Source organism: Salvia miltiorrhiza, chromosome 4 (genome assembly GCF_028751815.1).
Source record: "Salvia miltiorrhiza cultivar Shanhuang (shh) chromosome 4, IMPLAD_Smil_shh, whole genome shotgun sequence".
Taxonomy (NCBI): domain Eukaryota; kingdom Viridiplantae; phylum Streptophyta; class Magnoliopsida; order Lamiales; family Lamiaceae; genus Salvia; species Salvia miltiorrhiza.
In genome coordinates this window covers 42274961-42298712 of record NC_080390.1, presented here as the reverse complement: position 1 = coordinate 42298712, position 23752 = coordinate 42274961, and the positions used below count along the sequence as shown (strand labels likewise).

Here is a 23752-nt window from a genome sequence, read left to right as displayed (position 1 = left end):
TCTAGCTAGTTTTCAAGAAAGGAGAGTCCATTTTTACTTTTATTTTGTTTTTCATGTAAATATATACTACAAGATATTATATAATTCCAACATTGATCTAAAATATGTTATTTACCTCCAATTTTACACCATCAACATTTCATCTTTTATTTCAATTGTAAAAAAAGGCTAAATATATATGATGTAGAAAACGAGATCTCGTATAGAAATTGTAACAAATTTGAGTATTGGAGTGAGTGGCTGCTTAAACGGGATGGGGTGATAAACATGCCATTTCATTGAAGAGTGAGTTAAGTTGATAAATTTATTACTATGAGAAAATGAAGAATAAAAAAAAAAAAAAACTTTAAATTTCTTCTTCTTTTTTTCTTCTTATTTTCTACGAAAGATAATTCTATCATTTTCCACTCCTCATTTTCACTTCAAAAAATGATAATATTATCACACCAAAAATGGAAGAATAATATTATCCCTCCTTAGGGTGAAAAAGGAGAGATGAGAAAAGGTAAAAATCTACTCCCTCCATCCTATAAGGGGAATGTTTACTTTGCAATATTGATAAGATGCATGACTGAGTATTTTTATTCTCAATAGTAGGATTTCTCCAATTTCACCCTTTTAATGGGATAAGAATCAAACAAAACTAGTTTAAAAACCACAAGATCATTTTCTACATCAATCTATAGCAGTAAGGTCCACAAACTTCACTCACAATATATAATAGTGAGACCAAAACTCCACTTACAACAATACCCACTACTATCAACTATTATCCACCACTTTTTCTTAAGAACTTGTGCCGTCCACAAAGTGGAAATGATATCATGGACAGAATGGACATTTTTTAAGTTGATTTGAATTTGAATTACTTCAATTTTTTGCAACAAGATATGGTACGAATAGGTCATCTGTATCATTCATTCCAAGATATGCCGCGATAAGTCTTGGGACGAATGTATGAATATGTCATTTCGTACAATTCATTTTTCATCGTTTCTTTCACTTTCTTCACTGGATGAAAGCATCGTGCAGGGGCGGTGGTAGTGAATTGGGGAAGGGTGGAGATTGTTTTATTCTTCACCCCAATACGTCTCCGCTTGCGCATTTGGCATAAATGGTACAAATGGAAATCTTTTCATATCGCTCGTTCATCGCATATACGGGATAGATCTCAAAACAGTTGGCACGTATGGTGTTAATGGCTTCATTCACACCAACCGTACTAGCCTTACATATCTCGGAACAGACATAATGGATGGTCCAAATGGGTGCATTGGTCCTTTTCATTCCTGCGTTTGACACGACAAATCTTAGAACGGATGATATGAAAGTAACTATTCGTACTATTTCATTTCCAAATCTTCGTAGATCTAGATTTTAATTTCATAACTCTCGTACATCTGTAACTCATAGAACTCATATATCTCTTATATTTGGAACTAGATCTCGGAGAAGAGATCGAAATGGATCTAGCATCGACGGGGAGACAATGTAGTTCACCAGATATTGGAGGAGAGAATGTTGACGGTGATGACGAATAAAATTGAAGAAGATGAGTCATCGAAGATAGAGAGATATATAAGGGCTAATCGGAGAGAGAGAGAGTCGTTGGAGAGAGAGAGAGTGTAAGAAAAAAAAAAGCAGAGAGTTTGAGGGAGAGGGAAAAGGAAGGCGTATTTTAGACTATAATTTATTGAAATTATGTTTGGGGTACACTATTAACTTTCATTATTTTGTTTGGCTACTACAAAATTTGCTTCAATCAATAATGTGACGTCAATTAACTGGTACTGCGTTATTAAGCAACAGGTATTGGGCATTTTGTACGCTATAACAAAATGTTTCAATTGTTACATGATTTTTAAAAGGGATATTTGCCGTAAAATACACGAACTTTCAACAAATTCTAGTTTTTCCCATAATCTTTAAAATTTGAAAAAAAAAATACACGACCTTTCGATTTTTTTTTTATTTTTCCCACGGGTATGAAATACCCCAAATAAAAGTTAATTTTAGGACTTTTGACTTAGATTTTTTGATACCTAAGCATGACGGATAATAAATATGGCATAATAAAGTCAATGCATCGGCTTACGTATCAATAAATCTAAGCCAAAAGTTCTAAAATCAACTTTTATTTGGGGGTATTTCATACCCATGGAAAAAAATCAGAAAAAATCAAAAGGTGGTGTATTTTTTTTCAAATTTTAAAGGTTATGGAAAAAACAAGAATTTGCTGAAAGTTCATGTATTTTAATGCAAATATCCCTTTTTAAAAAGGTATCACCCCATAAAAATATCATTAAATAAAATTCTGATAATATATAGTGATATTTTATGGTATATCAATATTTTTTGTAAGTAATTGATTTATATAAAATAAAAATAGATAGATGCATGTATGAATGTGTAACTAAATTTTGTTACACAAATGATGCAAGAAATTTTGTGATGCATCCATTATCGTTAAAATAAGCCCTAAATTTTTGCCTTCTAAATTGGAAAGAAACAATTGTGAATAAAGCTTCGTTGAATATGAATTTTAGTTTCTAACATAGAACATTGTCTTTCGTCCCACCAGGAGAACACGAAAATACCATCGTAAAGGTATATGGTAGAACACTTTTTAATTTAATACTAATTTTTATAATAATTATTTTATTAAACATGATGAGAATTATAATAATTTTTACATTTTTAATAAATATTGAAATGATGATTTTTTTAGTGTCACATCACACGAGTGGAACACAAAATATTAGAAACAGGATAAAATACACTCCTTTGTATTTTAAAACTTGCGGCTCTCTTCCTTGAATTGTCTCCTAGATCAAGATTCATTGAGTAAGCTAATACAAGCAAGATTTCACAAAATAAATTACGAGTTTCCAAAACTCCTAACAGCAAGTATTCAATGTCTGAAAACAGCAAAGGAAAAAGTTGTGAGCCAGAGAGAATAGACAGAAAGTCTAAGAAAGAAAAACTAGAGAAATGAATGTAGATAGTAAAATTGTTTTGACGAGAGTAGTTGATGATAAATAATTACATGATGAAACAGGAATTAGGGTTGTCATCACTGAAAATTGTAACATAGGGATGATCATCAAATGATAGTGCATTATCTAGTTTTCTGACAAATCCAGGTGGCGCCTTGATGTCGTAAGCCCCCGGAGCGTAGGGCTGCGCCACCAGGTTGTAGGGCACATACGGCCACATCTCCGCCTTCTTCCCCGTTGATTTTGCCTTCTTCAGTACTTTGCTTTGCTCTATGTATCCTCTTACTCTCACCTTCTGCTGTTTCCTGTTTATCTCCACCGATTTTACCCCTGCCCGCCCCACACATTCATTCTAAATTCCAATTCAAATAAATATAAATGGATTCATGCATGTTTTTTTATTCTTTTTATTTGTTTTTTTTTTTCATTATTTTGTGGGATGAATAAATTTTTTTCGAGTAGCATGAAATATTCAGGCAGCTCAATTTTTCTCATTTTCACTTTAATTCATATAATGTATATTATCATGTGATACTAGTATGATAGTAGCACTATCATTTATAAAATAGAGACCAGTTTTTTATTTTATTTTTTCTGAATCAATAGAGATGAACGTGCAATCGATCTACATTAATGAAATAAAAACGGTAGCTATCGAATAGGCAATAGTAAACTTACCACTCAAAGAAGACAGGGCTTTCTTAACTTTAAGCTCACATCCATCACAATCCATTCTCACTTTGAGATTAACTGTCTGCATCTCTTTCATCATCTTCTTCTTCTTCAACTTGTGCTTATAACTTCTGCTTATCACATCACAAATGTACTCAAAACTTGCTGATAATCCCATTAGTCTCTCTCTATCCTAAATTTATAAGAAAATGGGCTTCCTATAACTTAATATATACTAGCTAGTATAGTTCAAGCTTAAGGTATTAGAATTTGAAAATAAAGTTTTCAAATAAATTAAGGTAATGGGAGAGGGAAAAAAAAATGCAAATTAGGAAGATTTACCATGAGATTGAGAAGTTCCAAGAAAGTTTCCTAAAAAGAAATGGATTATTTTCTTGCCTCCAAACAGAGAAATAAAGGTTAGCAACAAAGCTTATTAAAAGCCATTTTCTAACTCTTTTTCAATTAGCTTTTTCCCTTCTTGTTTGGGCTGGAAGCTTCTTTATATAGGTATTTCAGGAGGTTCAATATTAAAAGGCAGTCTCAAAGGTTCGTTCTTGCATTTTGTATTTTTACTAGTATGCCCGCTCGTGCGATGCACGACAAATATTAAAATTGAACGATATTTTAGATAAATAAAACATATATTAAATATAAGTAAATGTAAACATAAATCTCAGTAAAAAGTCAAAGTTATGAACGGCATAATCTCAATAAACACATGAATCTGAAAACATTTGATTTTTCAATTTTTGAAATACCAATTAATTATTTATAATTGATAAAAATGAACAAATATAAGTTTAATATTTTTAGTTGCATTAAATTGTTATAATAGAAAAAATATAAATAGAAAATATTAAAAATAATTTCTAACAAAAATATAAAATAAAATAAAAATAAAAATAGAAAAGGAATGAAATAGAAAAAAAAATGAAGAACTGTGGCATTTAAAGAAATAAGATAGGATAGAGGAGAGGATAAATGAGAGAGGAGAGAGAGAAAAAAATAATTTTGTGATTTTAAACGATAATAACTTATTTATTTTAAATTTATTTTTTATAATTTTTACATCAGATTAAAGATCTTTTCATCATCTTTAATTTAGCATCAATATTAAATATTTTTTTATGAATCAAAACTAATTATTTTTAAAAGAGAATCAAAATAAAAAAGAAAAGTGAGGAGAGAGAAATTTTGGTGGGAAAAAGTTTATGTTAAACTCATCTTTTATATATTATATAGATTTTGGATAACATAATTAACATAAAACGAACAAAATTAACATAATATACCCTCCGTTCCATTACTTTTGGGCACAAAAATTAAAAAATGTGTAGAAAGTAGATAAAGTAGGTTGGTGGAAATTATTTAAATATTAATTATTGCCAAAAAAAGAATGTGACATTTGTAATGAGACATCTCATTATGAAAAGTGGATATTTATAATGAGACGGATGAATAACATATTAGGGCATATCTTAGGAAAGATAACTCAAAGAGCAGGGGAGGGATAACAAATTATTTTATTTTTGCACTATTTCGGTGCATAAGTTAATTAGTGCGTGACGAGCTCAAGTTTTGTGCTCTTTTTTGTGCCGTGTCTAGGTCTAGATCGTGTCGTTTTTCTTTGTTTTATGTCTGGGAGGACACACTGATGAGGCAGGACATGAAGAGGCTGGAATGGGCAAAATGAAGCATTTATTTGAGATCTGGGAATGAGCTGGAGCATGGTCATGATATTGGAGTCTTGCGGTGCGGATAAACTTCAATGCAGAGACATACATATGCCAACTGCTTGACCAGATGTCATGGTCAGAACAGATAGTACCGCTCAGAGTAGTAGCTTCGCTGGTGTTGGGCAAGATGGAGTTGATCTCTGGGAGAGAGTGTTGCAGCTTAGGCTATTTGCTGTTGACCAAGAGTCAGCCTAACTACCACTCAGAATCAAGCTTTCATCATGAGAAGCATTGAGAGCAAGAAGATGTCAAGATAGAATGAATGGAGTTGAGCAGGTTGATTGACCGACATCTTGGGCAAGATGATGACGTGACTGGCAGATAAGATCCGCTGAGCAGGAACATTAAGTGACATCTTGGGCAAGATGATGACGTGGCGGATAAGATGATGACATGGCATCTGGAGAAGATATGCATGGAAGAGTCCACGCAAGGATGGACTCTGGGCAAGACGTGTTTAGTTAAGATGCTGACGTGGCAGATAGTCCGAATCAAGAATGGATAAGGGTGAACGTTTATCCCTTAAGATTTGGAAGAATATGATATATTTGAAGCCTTTTCTGATAAGGACGGATCTGGACGAGATAGCTTCAGGCAGAGTTCATGCAAAGCTGGAGTCTGGGCGAGATGAACCTAGACAGTCTACCAAATAAAGGACTCTACACAGCCCAAAGCTTGCAGCCTACTCCAACTCTCCCCTATAAATACCAGTTGCACACACACGAATTAGAACACACCAGAGGCACAAAGAGGATATTTGAGAGGAGAACCACACCAATCTTTAGCTATAGTTTTTCATTTTTGTTAAGCCCTTCGGGGCAAGACGCTAGTTTAGTTTATCGTATGTTTGTTGTCGGCGGCGTTGGTGCTTGTCGTGTTTTTATTTCTATTCAATAGTAAGTTTTCATTTTATTTATTTTATGTCTTCATTTACTTTTATGCTTGTTATTTATTTTACGTTTAGTTAAGTTTATTAATCTGAGTTGGGCGTGATGATATGAATATAAACTCATAAATCATGAGGTTGTCTTGGGCGTGAGAATCTGTTTGTGTATGTTCCCGGGGTGCTGGGCATTATAACCAAGTGTCTAAATCGACTTGATTAGTTAACATGCCATTAATTAATTGAGTAGACTTAGATCACCAATAAATCAAGATTATAGGGTGTGTACGATCACTGTGTGTCTTGAGAGTATTCGCGGGCACGGGAGGTTGAAGTAGACTACGGTCTGCTTAAGTTCAATATCAGGTCTATCTAGGGCTCAATGCTTCTTGGTTTAATTGCATACTCTGAAGCGTCCTATTGATGGTTAGGTCAAGATGGTTTATTGGTATAGGGTGTCCCTTACCTTGAACACAAGTAAAGGTAGATTTTCTTAGATGATGGAAGTGCACGTGACGAGTGAGAATGGGGGCACAGATCATTGGTAAGTTATAACTGGTAGACATACATAGTAGTGAATATCTTAGCCGATGACCGATCGAGTTTATATTTGTTGATTCATTGTTTTACCCAGGTTCCCCTTTTATTTTTAATTGTTTCTTTTAGTGTTTCAGTTTTTATTTTTGTTTCCCTCTTGCCCGTGATACTTGTCCCTTGAGACTCGATAAAGTCTCTCAGTGACCAAGACGATACGTCCACCTTTCCCCTTTCTTTTTTTGTGAACGTGACACGAGACGCAACTACACCAACATCCTGTGGGATCGACCCTTGCTTATCACTGGCACTACGCCTGTTTTGGGTAAGGTATTATAAATTTATTTGTACGTTAGCTGAAACGACAACTTCGATTAAAACCCGAAGTTCAGCTGTCGTCAGTGCGTGTTAAGATTTTTTTTTTTTTTTTTAGGGGAAAGAGAGATAACTTTATTACTCACAAGAACATGGAATATGGAGATAATCCTCCACAAAGATTGGAGATTCATTCCAAACATGATGTGAAATAATATTTCTTGCAGCTTTCACAAATGCGTGACAAGAATTAAAACTCTCAAAAAGAATATCGATTAATTTATGAAAAAATTGTTCTAACGTGTCCGACAAAACTTATACTACTACATACTACTACTCGTTTAATTTGTTGGGATAAATTTATCCAAAATGACGTCAATTTATGGGACGCGTTGGAACAATTTTTCCAAAATTTGGTCGATAGTTTTACTGCCTAAAATAAAAAATTAGTGTAACTACAATTTAAAAAACTTATTGTAATTGCTAAACCGACCAAAGTTTATCAAGCCAACCAAACCCGAGTTTTAAACCGAACCACTATTTAGAAAACATGCAAAATCATATACTTACTCACTCGGTCCCATTATAAATATCTCACTTTCTATAATGGAATGTCCCATCACAAATCATATTTCTTTTTAGGCAACATATTTTTCTCTCTATATCTAATATTTAAATAATTTTCATCAATGTTTTTTATCTACTAATTACACAATTCTTAATCTCCATGCCCAAAAATAATGAGACATTTGTAATAAAACGGAGGTAGTAGTATTTAGTCGATCATATAAAATTTTAATGTTATATAGGCTTATAATTTATGATTTTTTTTAGAATTACATGAGGTATCTAATATATAATCAAATAAGTAAGTCTATCCCCACACAAAGGTGAGAACACTACCTACACGAAAGTGGAAATTTATCAGCACGCAGATGAAATTGAACCCAAAATCTTTTATAAAAGAGAATTTTTAGATGTCTCAACTTTGTCACTTAAGTTAGGCTTCATCGGCGTAATTTATGATTTTGATGCCAAAAGAAAATCAATATTACGCTATTTGAGTCACTCTGTTTTTAATCAAAGTATCACTCTTGAGTTGGATTCAGTGCAACGGAGTATACGGAGCACAAGCCAAAGCCATGTATAAAGGGGTAAATTCTACCCTACACCAGGGTCGCCAACACTCCTACCTCCGATGTGTGACACGTGTCTATCTTTAATTTATGAATTTATCTTTTTCTTTTGCAGAGATGAGTTAACAGAGTTAACTCCTTCCGTCAAGCACTCATTACATTCTTGGGAAGTGGTGTATCATGGCATCAGAATTCGGCAATTTTATTTGCCAAATGTTTCGGCAACACTGACATATGTATAATTTCGGCGCCAATGTTCAAATTTCAATTTTTTGGGGGTCAAAACAAGACTTTTGGAATACTTTTCTCCATTTCCTTCCCTACGAATTATCAGATTCATTACAAGAAAAATAATCGGACATTGTCGGAAATTTTTATGGAGCCACGGCCATAGGAGATTGCCGGCGGAAGGCCGACCGACGGACGTCGGCAGTCTTATACTGAAATGTCAGACGCAACCAACGACGATTGTAAAAAACCCCCCACCGACGCACTCCACCGCTGTCACTGCTCTTCTTCACCACCACACCGCCTAGTGTCAATTCTCATCTCTCTATTGTTAATTTTCTATTTGCTCTTTTTCTCTCACTCACTCTTAATTTCTCATCTCTCTCATAGTTACCACCGCATTCCACCACCGCCGCCACAGCACCTTTGACGGTGAAGTCTCTCATTAGCCGGCACCCACTCGCCGTCGTCGTCCCTGACTCGACTGTAGGTAAGCTTTGTCTCAGTTTTAGGACTTAGGGCTTTAAGCATAGGGCTCGATTTTTTAAAATTCTGCTGGTTTAGCTATTAGCTTACTTCTATTAAATTGTCTATTGAAATTTGGGGCAAAAAGTGTTAGATAATAGCTTATTGAGGTTCCCTGTAATCAAACTGTCGCCTGCACAAACGTTACAAGGTTTTTCCTCTCTCGCAATTTGTATTTGGGTAAATTGTGTAGATCGTGAATCCGTTTACTTGGCAAGTTTTGCTTTATCACTACATTAGGACAATCAGGATATTGTTAGTTCTAATTTGTATGTCATTGATGAAATGCTATGAGATTTTTATTTCATTTCCTATTTCTGAAACACCTCGAGTTATGTGTGTTCATCTTTCATTATAGATATATATCGAACTTTGGCATAAATCCTATACCTAATAGATATACATCATATTTGTTTTATTTGTATAATTAGTTCTCGTCATCTATGATTAAACATTTGAGGATATAGTTAATTATATATATCTGATTCTTACTCCGGAACAAATTATGTAATTGTTACAAGTCTTTTTCTCTGAATTTCTGTACGCGTTCCAATCTCTCTGCCGCTGGTGTTTCGAATTGATACGTGAGCTTGCTGTTGCCGAGCTGAATGTTGCAAGATAAATACAAGTTCTGATCCAAATATATATATCCTAGTCATTTATTTTGCATTGAGTATAGTGTGGATGATTAATTTGCTGTCAATGATTTGTGGAGATCCGAATAAACAATGCACTGTTAATGCTGGGGAGCAGAATCTCAAGTTACATTTTAGTGATTTTGCATATGCCTATGATTGAACTTCACATTATCACACTGGATTGCAAGAAATTTAGCTTATCGAAACATGAAACTTTAACATTGACTTAAACGTTGTTATATTATCCAACTGCTTGAGTTAAATAAAAGAACGATTTAGATACTTCATTTGTTCTTTAAAACACACATGCTAGAGCTAATAATGAGATATATATGTGTTGAGGTTTTACCATTATCAGTTAATCCAGACTTATGGATGATTTTAGATGGTACAGGTGAATGTATTCCTAGATGGTACAGGTGAATGTATTCCAGTTTCTGAAGCTGAGCTACCTCTTACCCTACCTGAGTTGGATGATTTTACTCCAAGTGGGACTGGGGAGCCACCATTGACGAAGGCCCTTTCTTGGGTATGTTTATTTTCTTCTAAGAGTTCAAGCAGGTCAAAGTTGTGTAGAGATATAGCTAGATGAGACCTAACTCTCTGAATTATAGCAATTCTTAAGCCCTTTACCACATCGTTAGGATCCATTATCCTAACTTGGTATCTTTTTTTTGTTGTATTTTTTCTTCATGACACATATTTATGGATAATGTGTCTCAGGTACAAACAGTTGACCAATCTCTGGAAAATCAGCTCAGCGGGAGACTAACACTATGCCCCAATGGGCTGGTTCTTGCTGGTAAGACTTATTTCTACAACTAACAAGTATAAATAATATTGGCACTGTTTCATATTTGCTATATCTGGTTTGACAAGAAAACATGAATATACATTATATTAAGCTTCTTGGTACAAAACTCATCTTTGAGGCATTTGTGATTGTGATTTCCAAACATTGTGAGCATAGTGAATGATATCCAAAATAGTTTTTTTGCTTGGACGTCGGTACTCGGTAGTCCTATACTGAAATGTCAGACGCAACCAACGACCACAGTAAAATCCCCCCACCGCCGCACTCCAATTGAGGTCGGCATATTTTATTGAATAAATTCATTATTTTCCATGTTATCGGCAAATAATCTCGGCACCCATTTTGTATGCTTGGCAAAGATTATTTTTGATCGGCAAAAGTATATTTAAATACAAATATATAATTTAACTCATAGTTGTGGAAAATATTAATTTTAGATGCATATCTATTAGATAAAATTGATGTCGGCAGATTTTATTGAATAAATTTAATCATTTTTTATGGTATCAACAAATAATCTCGGCAGCCCATTTTATATACTCCACTTGGCAAAGATTACTTTTGATCGGCAAAAATATATTTAAATGCAAATATATAATTTAACTCATAGTTGTAAAAAAAATTAATTTTAGATGTATATCCATTAGATGAAATTGATGTCGGCAAATTGTATTAAATAAATTTCATTATTTTTGTCAAAAAATTAAATAAATTTATGGGTTAACCCTGATTTTCTACATTTATCTGTTCTAGGATTATTTGTCATTCAAATTATAAATTCTCATGGTATCGGCAAGAGTCTCGACAGTCAATTTAGTATGTCTGGCCAACATTAGTTTTATTATGCAAAATACTTTTAAATGTAAAAATATAATTTAACTTATAATTATGAAAACTACTAATTTTAGAAGTAAGTTTGTAAGGTTAAATTAATAGCGGCAAATTCTTTGAATAAACTTTATTATTTGAAAAAAACTTAAATTTAAAGGTTTCTTTGCCTTTAACGGTAAAGTCTCTCATTCGCCGTCATCCACTCGCCGTCCCTGACTCGACTGCAGGTAAGCTTTGTCTCAGTTTTAGGACATAGGGCTCGATTTTTGAAATTTATGATGGTTTAGCTATTAGCTTGGTTCTATTAAATTGTCTATTGAAATTTGGGGCAAAAAAATGTGAGGCTTGTTAAGGTTCCCTGTTGGGGGGGGTGAGAGGCTTGGTGAAGATTTGAAATTTGTAGATTTGAACATGCTTGCCTTGTCTTCACACGAAATACACTTCTGAATTTTTAGAGAGGTTTGATTTTTGTGTCTGGTTGTTGTTCACAAACCTTCTTACTCTCATTTTTGTTGCTTCTGTGGTTGCTTTTAATTCATTACATTGGTGTTTATCTGTCTTTAAATAGCATCCATGGAAGCCTTCAAGCTGTGAGCCTGTTGTCGAACTAGCCAAATTGGTTTCTTTAATGTGTTTTTCACATTGAAAGTCTGTTAGAGTAACGAACAAATTTTCAAGAACAAGTTAATTTATCTATATTTTTGCAAATTTCTTTGCATTTCCCCCGTAAAGGCATACAACAGAATTGTTTTACTTAATAAAATTATCACTTTGAAACCTCAAGTCAAAACTGAGTCTAGTTACTTTACCCCCTTTGAATTGCTATTGATAGGTCTTGGCACTAAAGCACCATACATCCAAGCTCTTGGATTTTTCAGACCTCCGATCATTAACGACTTTCGGATTTAGAGTGGAGGCACTGAGTTCACTTTGTTCATTAGGGGAGTTGACTGTGGAGACACAGATAATTGATGACACTGTTGCAACGCACCTGACATTTAATCCTATGGGTGTTATGACAGCTGAGAGGAAAACTGCTCGTCAAGTAGGTACAACGGTTACCTTCAAGAATTTGTTTCTTTACTGCTTACACTTACATTTCTTATATTAGCTTGAAAGATACAGCTGAGTGGAAGGAATATGGCAAATTAATTTTGTTATTAAATATGAGTATGATTGCATTTGTCCAGGACATGGTGGCAACAACATTACTTGGCGTTAGTCATAGCATTTGTTGTAGTGGTTCTAATTGGACTGCTGGCATTTGGGGGGTGGTTTATTTGGAGGAGGAACCAAAAACTGGGCCGAAGTCTCGTACAAGCCCGTTGATTCAGTTGTAGCCGAGCAGGAACTCCAGACTTTGCAGAACTAGAGAAGTGAATTTTTGGTTTGATACTCAGCTTGTACCTCCGATTCATTTTGCTCCATTAGCAACGAGATTCATTTTAAAGGCGAAATTGTAGCTTAGAAATTTAAGGTGGCAAAACCCATGTAATGATCATGCCATTTTGTGGCCATGTCTGTGTATGGCAGAATTTCATTTCAGCAACCTCTGCCATGAAAGTGAATTCTTGCTTTCATAAATTTAGAATGTTTAGTCACATGAACATTTTATATAGGATCACAGCATCAATGAATAAGTAAACATTTCTTGTGTATGCTTTTTGATTAAATGTTGAGTTATTTTGACCCGCTTCAGTGCTCAACATGTTGAGGCTGCAACTTCAAAATTTTGCCAAATTTTGATAGACGAGGTGAAATTATTGGTAAATTTATACATAGCTTGTGTTAATGATAGTAACAATTGGAAATAGTAATCCAGCAGCATAATCAGTTCAAGAGATTGCTATTCGAATGAAGAATATGATTCATAGTTAGATGAGTTTACCCAGAAAACACCAAGCATAGTTGATTGCAGATTTAGATGAAGAAAAAAAAAACATATCCACGTTTATAAGTTTGATTGAGGCAATCATATAAACACAAAGTGCAGAATTCACATTTGTGTCAAAATTAGGGAGCACTATCAATACTTGAAAGTTTACAGCAAGAACTGAACTACAATCTCACTTATCTACATGGGAAAAGAGAGATAGCTAAGACTTACAATGACACTGCACTACAGCCACTACTATGTCAATTGTCAACGAATTAACCACAACAGCTGAGCACCAAAATTGAAAAAAATACAAGTTAGAGGTGAGAAAGGTGTCATGCTCATACCTAAACAGATTTATACAACAAGGGCAAAAGGGTGTGCTCTACACAGTGGTAGAGTAAGTACAAATGATGCCGATGACTCTTTTCATCTCCAGCGTCATTTTGGAGAGACTGTTTCTACCTTGTGTATAAAGGTCTTGCTATTGGATTATCTTGTACAGTGCTTTTGAAGAGAGACTCAGATAACATATGTATGCTTCAGTTATTGCTCGGGGTGATGATGGTGCGTTGCTTACTATATACATATAAAAAATAAATATGTCCATTCTGAGAAGCGGTGAAGCTCATTCAGCACTGATCACAGTTCCGGGTGAAACTTGTACTTCCTTCAACTGGACATCATATGATGATTGGACCTCTTTCTGCAAACATATATGTAAACTCTTTCAGTAACCAGACATTTCAGGAATGAAAGAGAATTTTATAATTCAGGCATATAATGCCTTATGTTTAAATAATAGACTGGTTAATGTCAAAACTCCAAAACTAGTGCAAAACGTAACTGGAAGAAGGGTATAGGAATAGCAGGCTTCTATTAACAATACTGGCTTGGAAATGTAACAACAATCTGATGTTATGTGGAAACCATGGAAAATTAGATCATTGATGTGAAGACACAACAATGAGACAAGAGAGCAAAGAGAAACTGGTGCAAATCAATGGCATGGAAAAATTAAAGAGTCACAGGAATATAAGGTCATTGTCTGGTAAAAGAGTCAGAAACTAGTGAGTTATGATTTCTAGAAAAGCTTTCCCATTGGTGTTATTCTGTTCCATGAAGCCAAGGTGAAATTGTATGTGTGATCAAAACTTGTGTATCAAAGAAAATACATTCCTGAGTTTGGTGGAAAGGTACAACAAGCAAAGGTGCAAGATTACAAGTGGTTCGTCGTTAGTAGTGGGATCAATCTACATATATCAATTTAAAGAGGTTCTATTGCATTTCCAGTAATCACTCAAACAGAAACCACACCTATGCACTCGCTATAGGCAAGATAGAAAATTCTACACAAAATGTTGGGGCAACCAGATGAGGCAGAGCACTTACAATTGGCTCGAACTCAGGACTGAACAAATTTAAGATCAGGTTTCTCGTCAATAACAAGACCTGCAAATCAATGGGAAGCAATCAATCTTTTATACATACATTTTTTCAATAAACGTGATGCAAAGTAATTCTCCATCAATTGGTGCAAATCAAAATGCCAAGTAATGAACACAAACCAAGCCCATGCAATGAGCATCTGGGAGCAGACAACATGACAGATAAAGATAAATAATGATCTAAACTCAGCTTGTAAACTGAGAAATTATCATGTAGTGTTGATTTTTCAACCTTGAGTAGTCAGATGCATGACAGATAAGAAAATTGATATGTTGTGGGGAAAAATGCTAATTTGAGTCATTCCCCCTAAATATGTTAACCTCCAACATTTTCTATCTATAGATCATGCATTTATTAGAGATAGATATCAATCCTATTGCAAGGTTCAGATGCTGCAGAATAGTTATATGTCTCAAATCCAGTACAATATTCTCCACCCTAAACATCTTTGACTTTATAACCATGAAATCAGAATCCCACTTCAATCTTTCAAATACACATCCTTCCCTTATTAGAAATCCTTAGGTATTCATATTATATCAGACAATGACATTCAAACATAATTAGAGATGGACAAAAAGATTGGGACTAAATTTCTGAATCCAACCATTTAAGTAATCAACTTTTTTTGAAGAATAGGAAGCTTAGCATCCAAAATTTTCAAAATCAACAAATAAACAATATCTTATACAAGGCTAAAACATACAACCGAACACTTACTAGCTGGAGAGACTAAGGGTAGTGCTACAACATAATTTCATACTGTTATAATCCAAAATTCCACCTAAGTTATTAACAACAAAGAGGACTATTATAAAGGATCTTTTTCAGTTAGCGGAATATGAACGATGCATTACTAACAGTTTTCAAATACCAGAACATATGACAGCTCAATATTATTGTCCACGTTTATAAATCCGGACGACCTTTATAAGTAATCATCTGGATAACAGTTGGTTAAGTCATATTTCAATGGATTATTGTCCTACACTTGCTAGCCACTTTAACTAGTTTACAGAAGAGGCAAGCTGAATAGTTTAATTACTTTGCTACAAAGAATATCACAAATCTATTTCACCTGCAAACTGAGGGACGAGCGGTGTCGGAGAATAATCGGCGACGGCGTGAGGGACACCTACAACAACTAACCCATTAAGAGAAAGAGATAATTCAAATTACTCAGCAAGGGAAGACTTGAAGAGCTCATAGACACAATCAATCCATCATAATAATTTGCCCTAAAATTAAAGCCGCAAATTCCAACAAATCAACGTAAAAATTACATGAAAATTAAGCGATAATTCGAAAAACAAAGCAATAAACCTGCAGTCCAGCGTGAGAAGAGCGAGAGACGAGTTTATTCTTGTCCTTATCCTTGTCTTTTGAAGGCAGAGTTTTCCCCATCAACAACCCCTTCGCTCATTTCTCGACATTCTCTACTTCATGTAAATCTGAGTATTACACAGAAAATTTAATTGAGAAAACAGAAAGATGAGGGGAGTTCTCGCCGAGCCATGCGCTTAACGATGACCTGTGGGTCAGCTGCTCACCGAACGAAATCAGAGGAGAATCCCCGCGACGACGGCGATTTGCAGAACCCTGGGTCGACGACGCGATGGCGTGGCGGGCGAAACTTGAAACTGGAAGAGGAGTGTAACCCAGCTGTAAATTCAAAATGAAAGAAGCTGCAAAATACACATTCCCGCTAAATGCACATATTTCAAGGCAAAGAAACCCTTAAATTTAAGTGTTTTTCAAATAATAAAGTTTATTAAAAAAATTGCCGATATTAATTTAACCTTACAAACTTACTTCTAAAATTAGTAGTTTTCATAATTATAAGTTAAATTATATTTTTACATTTAAAAGTATTTTGCATAATAAAACTAATGTTGGTCAGACATACTAAATTGACTACCAAGATTCTTTGCCGATACTCAGGGACGGAGCCAGGAATTAAGTTCGAGGGGGCTGAACCTATACGGGGGTTCGGGGGCGGTAGCCCCCGAGAATTTTTTTTTGACATTCCGTATATTTAAGACATTTTTTTACTAAAATATGAGCATAATAGTAATAATAACAAACAATATTTTCATAGATTATATAGTTTCAATATATTACAAATTAGTTTCAAAACACTGCAATTTTTTTTTAACATTTCGTACATTTTAGGTATTTTTTATTAAAAGACAAGTATAATCTAAATAACAAACAAATTTTTTTTTGGGCATTTCATACACTTTCTATTACAAGACAAGCATAATAATAATAATGAACAATATTTTAATAGATTATATAGTTTTAAATAACACGATTATCCTTAAATTAAGTATATACGGGTGAATATAACAAGCAAATCAATTTTTGTATAACAAAGTTAAGACATATATCTATATATATTTTCGAAAATAAATTCATAAATTAAAAAAAAAAAAAAATTGGGAGGGGGCTTCAGCCCCCCCCCCCCAGGCACCCCCTGGCTCCGTCCCTGCCGATACCATGAGAATTTATAATTTGAATGACAAATATTCCTAGAACAGATAAATGTAGAAAATCGGAGTTAACCAATAAATTTATTTAATTTTAAGACAAAAATAATGAAATTTATTTAATTAAATTTGCCGACATCAATTTCATCTAATGGATATACATCTAAAATTAATATTTTTTACAACTATGACTTACATTATATATTTGCATTTAAATATACTTTTGCCGATCAAAAGTAATCTTTGCCAAGTATATAAAATGGGCTGCCGAGATTATTTGCTGATACCATGATAAATTATTAAATTTATTCAATAAAATCTGCGACATCAATTTTATCTAATAGATATGCATCTAAAATTAATATTTTACACAACTATGAGTTAAATTATATATTTGTATTTAAATATACTTTTGCCGATCAAAAATAATCTTTGCCAAGCATACAAAGTGGGTGCCGAGATTATTTGCCGATAACATGGAAAATAATGAAATTTATTCAATAAAATATGCCGACCTCAATTTCATCTAATAGATATCTATCTAAAATTAATATTTTCTACAACTATGAGTTAAATTATATATTTGCACTTAAATATACCTTTGCCGATCAAAAATAATGTTTGCCAAACATTAAAATTGTGTTGCCGAATATTAAATATTGAAATCATATAAACTAATTAAAGGAATGATTACGTATTTCAACGGAACAAAATTAAAAATACAAATTATTTTAAAGTAAAATAAATTTATTGAAATTCAATTTTCTTGTATTTATTTCACATGATAAACTTACTCACAAAATTAATATTTTCAGAATTATAAGTTTAATATATATATATATATATATATATATATATTTAAAAATACGTTTGCCGAACTAAATTAATGTCTGCCAAGCATAATACATGGCTTGCCAAATAGTGATTGCCGAAAATATGGAAACTCGTGCTAGGAATGACCACATAGCATTGATCAAAGAAAATATAATATATATATATATATATACATATATATATATGTATGTATATTCTTTTAAAATAAAAGAAATTTATTCAATTTCAACTTGCTTTTATCTATTTCACATAATAAACATACTTCGAAAATTAATATTTTCAATAATTATAAGTTTAATTATATATTAAAAATTTAAAATATGTTTGCCAAAGTAAATTAATATTTGCCGAGCATAAACATTGTCTTGCCGAAATTACTTGCCGAAACTCATCGAAATGCGTGATTGGAATGACCACTGAACCTAGATCAGACCAACTTTGAAAAATGGGGTTACTACAAATGATTACTTAAACGGAAGTTAACACTGTTATGTTTAATTTGTATTTAAATTTATTAAAAGCCATAAAGTTCACCTTTCCACGTGTCGCACATCCGATCTAGGAGTGCCGGCGACCCTGGTGTAGGGTAGAATTTACCGTATAAAGGTGTAATCTACGCATATTGTTTGAAATACGAAAGAAAAGGCATTTGACAAAATAAAATGATAAATAATTAAGAACAAAATAAAGCATCAATAATAGAGGAATTCGAATCACCATCATAGGCATGGCAGAAGGCATGACGGCTTTCTTGATCAGTTCATTCAGTTGTTCAATCGGTACGTCCAACTCGATATTATATATCCTCTATTATATTTATTTACATATAATAGTAATATATTAAAAAAGAAATTTTTAATTGGAAATTAAATTTAAATTGATTTAAATAATAACTTTTTAATTTCTTTAAAAATAATGTCTTATTATAAATATATATGTATATATAGAAATGAGATCATATAGTACTCAAGCGTTAGGTATAGTACCAATTGTAGACCATACATTTTGTACATGTGACGAGTTAAAATTGTGACACGTGGCAGATGTCTTTCAAGGCAAAATCCACGCAGGGGTAAAATCAGAATAAAAATTTCGAATATTAGAAAAAAATATTTTTCTTCGTTGACTTTTTTGGATTTTTTGAAGCTCACATATTTTTTATGCATAATTTTTCACACAAAAATGCATAAACATTGTACACAAAAATGCATTGCAATGCATTTTGCGACCGATTAAATACCTCTTATCATTGACCCTCCATCATCTGAACCATGCATAAATGCATGCCCTTTTTAGTGCAATGTTATGCATATTTGTGTTTATACATTGTATGTCAAATTATGCAAAAATAAAAAAATAAGAAACAAAATTAAATAAAGATAAAATAAAAATTGACCTGAGTTTTTTTTTCGGGGGGGGGGAGGGGGGTGAGCTCAACGACAAGAAGTACATGATCAGTCGCAAAATGCAATGCATTTTTGTGTACAATATTATGTATTTTTGTGAGCAAAGTTATGCATTTTTGTATGAAATTTATGCATGAAAAACATGTCAGTTTCAAATGTTAATATATATATATATATATATATACATACATATATATATATATATATTCTTTTTTTTAATATCCAAAAAATTTGTTTCAATTTTACCCCTTCACAGATTTTGTTTTGGAAGGCTTTGGAAGCTTTCTGCCACGTGTCACGTTCTTATCGTTCCACATCTACAAAATGCGTGATCTAAATTTGATACTACATACTACCTTAGAATATGGTACTACCGAAACTCAACACACACACACACACACACACACACACATATATATATATATATACAAAGATTAGATTAGATTAAAATAAGTTAATTAAAAATGCTTCTAATTATTAACTTAATTGGCCTATTATTATGTTTTTGCAAAAAAACACTATTTTTTATTATTATTTTTCTTCTCAAAATCATATTATTTCGTTTAGAAAATCATATGTAATATGCATCTTGAAATGAAGATTTCGATACAAACTTTAATTTGATGTATATGATATATAAAACGATTTAAAATGACAAGTTATAAACATTTAACACTTTGAAATGAATTATATATGTATATGTATATGTATATGTATATGTATGTATATATACGATTTATATTATGTATTTGCCCTCAATTTTATCGTTTTTTTAATTTACTCCTTTTTTCTTTTTCTTTTTTTAATTAAGTATTTCTTTTTTATTTTTTAAATTATGTATTTTTATTTTTTTATATAAAAAAATTATTAATAGAAAATTATGTAATTATTATATAATAATAGCATATCATATATTACAATTTATTTTAAGAAACACTATAATAATAATATATAATGCCATTAACATATTAATTGGTATATATATATAAGAACCACTAACGAAGAACCATTTTCGCCTTTCGATCATCAATATCTACGGTGGATGCATCATCTTGGTGGATGAATGCAGGACTTGGGTTCGAATCCTGAAGGGAGTGAAAATTTTATTTTTTTTCGAGTGCGGTAAATTTAATAACGAATGCATTAATTTCTACAGTAAATGCAGTAATTTTAATAGTTCTCAAGTTCTTATAAAAATTGTAGTTCTGACTAGAACCGCATCCTATATATATATATGTATAGTCTCTAAACTATAATTATTATCATACACCACAAGCTATTTCTAGTTTATATTTAAAATGTCACAGCCCGCAATCCCTAAGGATGGCTTAACCGGGGTTATGACTCGGGAAGGGGATTTAGAAGCGGGGAAAGAAAGGGGCATCATTTGAAACCGTAAATCTTACTTAACTTAAGAAAAATCATCGTATTTACTCATTAATACTCTTTTGAACAGTCTATGAAAGACAACATAAAACTTAATTAATATCATTAATCAAGTTATACATCATATGAAACCATTCTCTTAAGACTCAAAGTATGACATAATATACTATAACATCAACAACATCTTGCAGCGGAAAGTAGCTAGACATATGTATGAAGACATATTCTAGACAGGTTAACTATTTATTAACAACCCTGGAGACTCCGCTCATTGCAGCACCATCATCACATCAGCTCAATCTGCACATTTAGAAAACATATGCAGGGCTGAGTACAAAAGCACTCAGTGGGCACGTATGCCTAGGTATAAAAATACATGCTTCAAAACTGTAAATTGTCATGCCATCATAAACAGTACAGCAAGGGAGTTTTTCGCTAAAAAGGCCCAAGCTTACTAAATTCATTTGTGATTCTTAAAGTTCGTACTGATCAGTACTAAGTTCTCTTGTAATCTATCATATCTGGAACTGTGTGCCGGAGAGGTGGCCACCTCTCACGGTCACTTGACCGGCCAACCCGCTAGATGACTCACGGTCACTGGTGTACACTAGCCCTGGCAGGATAGCTATCAACTGCTCAGGACTCGAATTCGATTGCATCATTGGCAAAGCCAAAGCAGATAGATATCATACTAAAATTTAAACATTTTATGGCAAGACAATACTTGAAATAACTTTAACTCAAAGATTTTGTAACGAAATAACTTGCTCAAATGTAACATTAAACTCATTTGATTGATATATAAAACTGAAATTAACAGTTAAATCATCTCATGCATTCATTCGTATAAGAGGCCTACGACACGCAGGGGATCTCTATATACGTATAGTAAAAGTAATGCCTACCTCATTCCGTTCCCACTAGGGGCGTAGAGTTACCTCCTTCTTTAGCTTTCACTTCCCGTCTGGACCTTTATTGACGAAGAGTCGATAAGTTCGAGAAGAAAGTCGTGTAAGAAAGGAAGATAGGTCTCTAAACTAAACTATCTCCTTTAATGATTTTAGGGTTCTAGCATCCATATTAATCTTGTTTCGTCTCGTTCAAAAACCTTAAACTCAAAACATTTATCACATAACTAACATTTAGGTTCGAACTATTTATTCGAACATCAACATGCGCATTAATCATAACTCGTTCTATTTATGTCATCAAGTCAAATATTCTGTCATCTTAAAAACAAATCCTATAATATCACATAGATAAATTATATCATCATAGATCATGATTTCTCATATTTAAAATCATTTAATCATTTTCAAATAATCCATATTAATAAGTCATTTGAAAAGAATTAATTTAAATAAGAGTTTAACTCAAAATATTTTACTTTAAAATCCATTTATAAATACTTGAAATAAAGAACTCCATTTAAATAATTAATTTAAAGGTCAATATATAATTAAATTAATCAAGCTCAATTTAAATTAATAATTAAGAGCTCAAATAATTTAAATAGATATAAGCCCAAATTAATTAGATAAATTAAGTCTATCATATATATATATTTTTTTTAATCAAGGCCCAAACATTTAAAAATTAACAAATGCCCAAAACTTTTAAATGAAATAAGCCCATTATAAATAAATAGAACATGGCCCTATAAAAACAAGCCCAACTACTTATTAAAAACGGCCCAAAACCCGGCCCAAAACCCGGCCCAACCTCAAACACCCTAACCCAAACCCTTCTTCTTTTCTTCCCCCTTCTTCTACCTAAGCTGCGCCCCTCCCCCTTCATTCTCGTCTCTCTCTCTTCTCCCACTCTCGGCGCCTCTGCGCTCTCTCCGCCGCCGCCGCCGTTCAATGGCGCCATCGCCGCCGACGAGCGGCGCTCTGCTCTCCCTCGGCATCTCTCCTCTTCCTCTCGGTTCTCTCCCTCTCTCTCAGTTCTCACTGACTCACACACACACGCACGCAGACACGGCGTAAGCCGCGCCGCCGCGTCGTCTTCTTCCCCGGCGAGGACAGCACCGGTCAGCCATCTCCCTTCTCTCGACTCCGGCAGCAGTAGCAGCAGCTGTTAATGAAGCCAGCCACCGCCGAAGCCCTGAATCACCGACTCCCTCGAATCCGGCGACCACAGGACAGCCATGGCCGCCGCCCTTCCTCCCTCCGATTTCCGGCGAAGCCGCAGCCGCAGCCGCCGACAACCCAGGTAAAACCCTATCTTCTACCATTTTCCCCTTTTCTAAATTAAAAATCTGAAAACCCCTCTCCTCTTTTCCTCTATGGCAGAACGGAAACCACCCTGTGGCTCCGCCGCCGTCCGTCGACCACCGGCAGCCACCGCGGCTGCCGTCTCCCTCGGATCTCACACAAAACAGGGGCTCACCCCAGATTTCATTCAAACACTTAGCATAGGGTTTTTGTGCAAAAACATATACTGCAAAGTCATACACTGTAAATATGAAATTATAAATATCATGTACTGTAATGCTTATAAAATCTGAAATTCTTTTCTTGCAATAAAACACTCAGTGTAGAAATTTCAGTTCATATGTACATATGTAAACTTGTTGTGAAACATTAAACAGACGTGTATGAATTGGTGATTCCCTGTAAAAGTGAAATAGGGAAAACCTTGGATTGGTGGTGAATGTTGCTTGTCTCTGCAGATTTGGTATATCACATAAGTTAGAATTGTTGTGAAGAAGAATTGAATGGGATGAATTATCTTGCTCTATTACCTTGTAATTTGTTGGGGTGAAACTTGCTGCAGAGGTGGGAATGGGTGAAAAATGGTGTAGGTTATAAAAGAAAAATGGGGTGGCTTGGATGGATGAGAATCGTGGACTTCTTCAGCATGCTTAGCATGACTGTGGAATTTCTTCAGCATGCTTAGCATGATTGTGGAAATTCTTCAGCATGCTTAGTATGAATGTGGAATTTCTTCAGTATGCTTAGTATGGTTCCATCTTACTCATCAAAATGTCTAAGAGATT

General features: G+C 33.6%; 2 protein-coding genes and 2 long non-coding RNA genes across 5 annotated transcripts; 3 read left to right on the top strand and 1 right to left on the bottom strand.

Annotated features, from left to right (window-relative positions):
* Positions 1-742: 742 nt before the first annotated feature.
* On the bottom strand, positions 743-4145 carry LOC131021793 (heavy metal-associated isoprenylated plant protein 23-like). Of its 2 annotated transcripts, none has more exons than XM_057951084.1 (2): positions 3675-4145; positions 743-1289 (listed from the first exon to the last, which is right to left on the bottom strand). In XM_057951084.1, exons 1-2 carry the CDS (start codon positions 3844-3846, stop codon positions 1078-1080), a joined length of 384 nt encoding a protein of 127 aa, XP_057807067.1. In that variant the 5' UTR covers positions 3847-4145; the 3' UTR covers positions 743-1077. The 2 variants fall into 2 exon arrangements, with proteins under 2 accessions (XP_057807067.1, XP_057807066.1); XM_057951083.1 differs by lacking the exon at positions 743-1289 and adding an exon at positions 2822-3326.
* A 4184-nt stretch (positions 4146-8329) lies between these two features.
* LOC131021792 (uncharacterized) lies at positions 8330-10468 on the top strand. Its single transcript, XR_009101070.1, has 3 exons — positions 8330-8993; positions 10061-10195; positions 10390-10468. It is a non-coding gene; the product is annotated as an uncharacterized LOC131021792 (long non-coding RNA).
* An 82-nt stretch (positions 10469-10550) lies between these two features.
* On the top strand, positions 10551-12984 carry LOC131023462 (uncharacterized). Its single transcript, XM_057953003.1, has 4 exons — positions 10551-10578; positions 10637-10755; positions 12144-12356; positions 12502-12984. The coding sequence occupies exons 1-4, from the start codon at positions 10551-10553 to the stop codon at positions 12649-12651; spliced, it is 510 nt and encodes a 169-aa protein (XP_057808986.1). The 3' UTR covers positions 12652-12984.
* Positions 12985-21277: 8293 nt separating this feature from the next.
* LOC131021791 (uncharacterized) lies at positions 21278-23306 on the top strand. Its single transcript, XR_009101069.1, has 2 exons — positions 21278-22965; positions 23046-23306. It is a non-coding gene; the product is annotated as an uncharacterized LOC131021791 (long non-coding RNA).
* The last annotated feature ends 446 nt before the right edge of the window (positions 23307-23752 follow it).

Coding starts and splice junctions, on each gene's coding strand:
- LOC131021793 (XM_057951083.1), bottom strand. CDS start 3,846: ATGGGATTATCAGCAAGTTTTGAGTACATTTGTGATGTGATAAGCAGA. Junction 3,327..3,674: donor AGCCCTGTCTTCTTTGAGTG/GTAAGTTTACTA, acceptor TGGGGCGGGCAG/GGGTAAAATCGGTGGAGATA.
- LOC131023462 (XM_057953003.1), top strand. CDS start 10,551: ATGAATATACATTATATTAAGCTTCTTG. Junction 10,756..12,143: donor ACCGCCGCACTCCAATTGAG/GTCGGCATATTT, acceptor TGCTATTGATAG/GTCTTGGCACTAAAGCACCA. Junction 12,357..12,501: donor AGAGGAAAACTGCTCGTCAA/GTAGGTACAACG, acceptor GCATTTGTCCAG/GACATGGTGGCAACAACATT.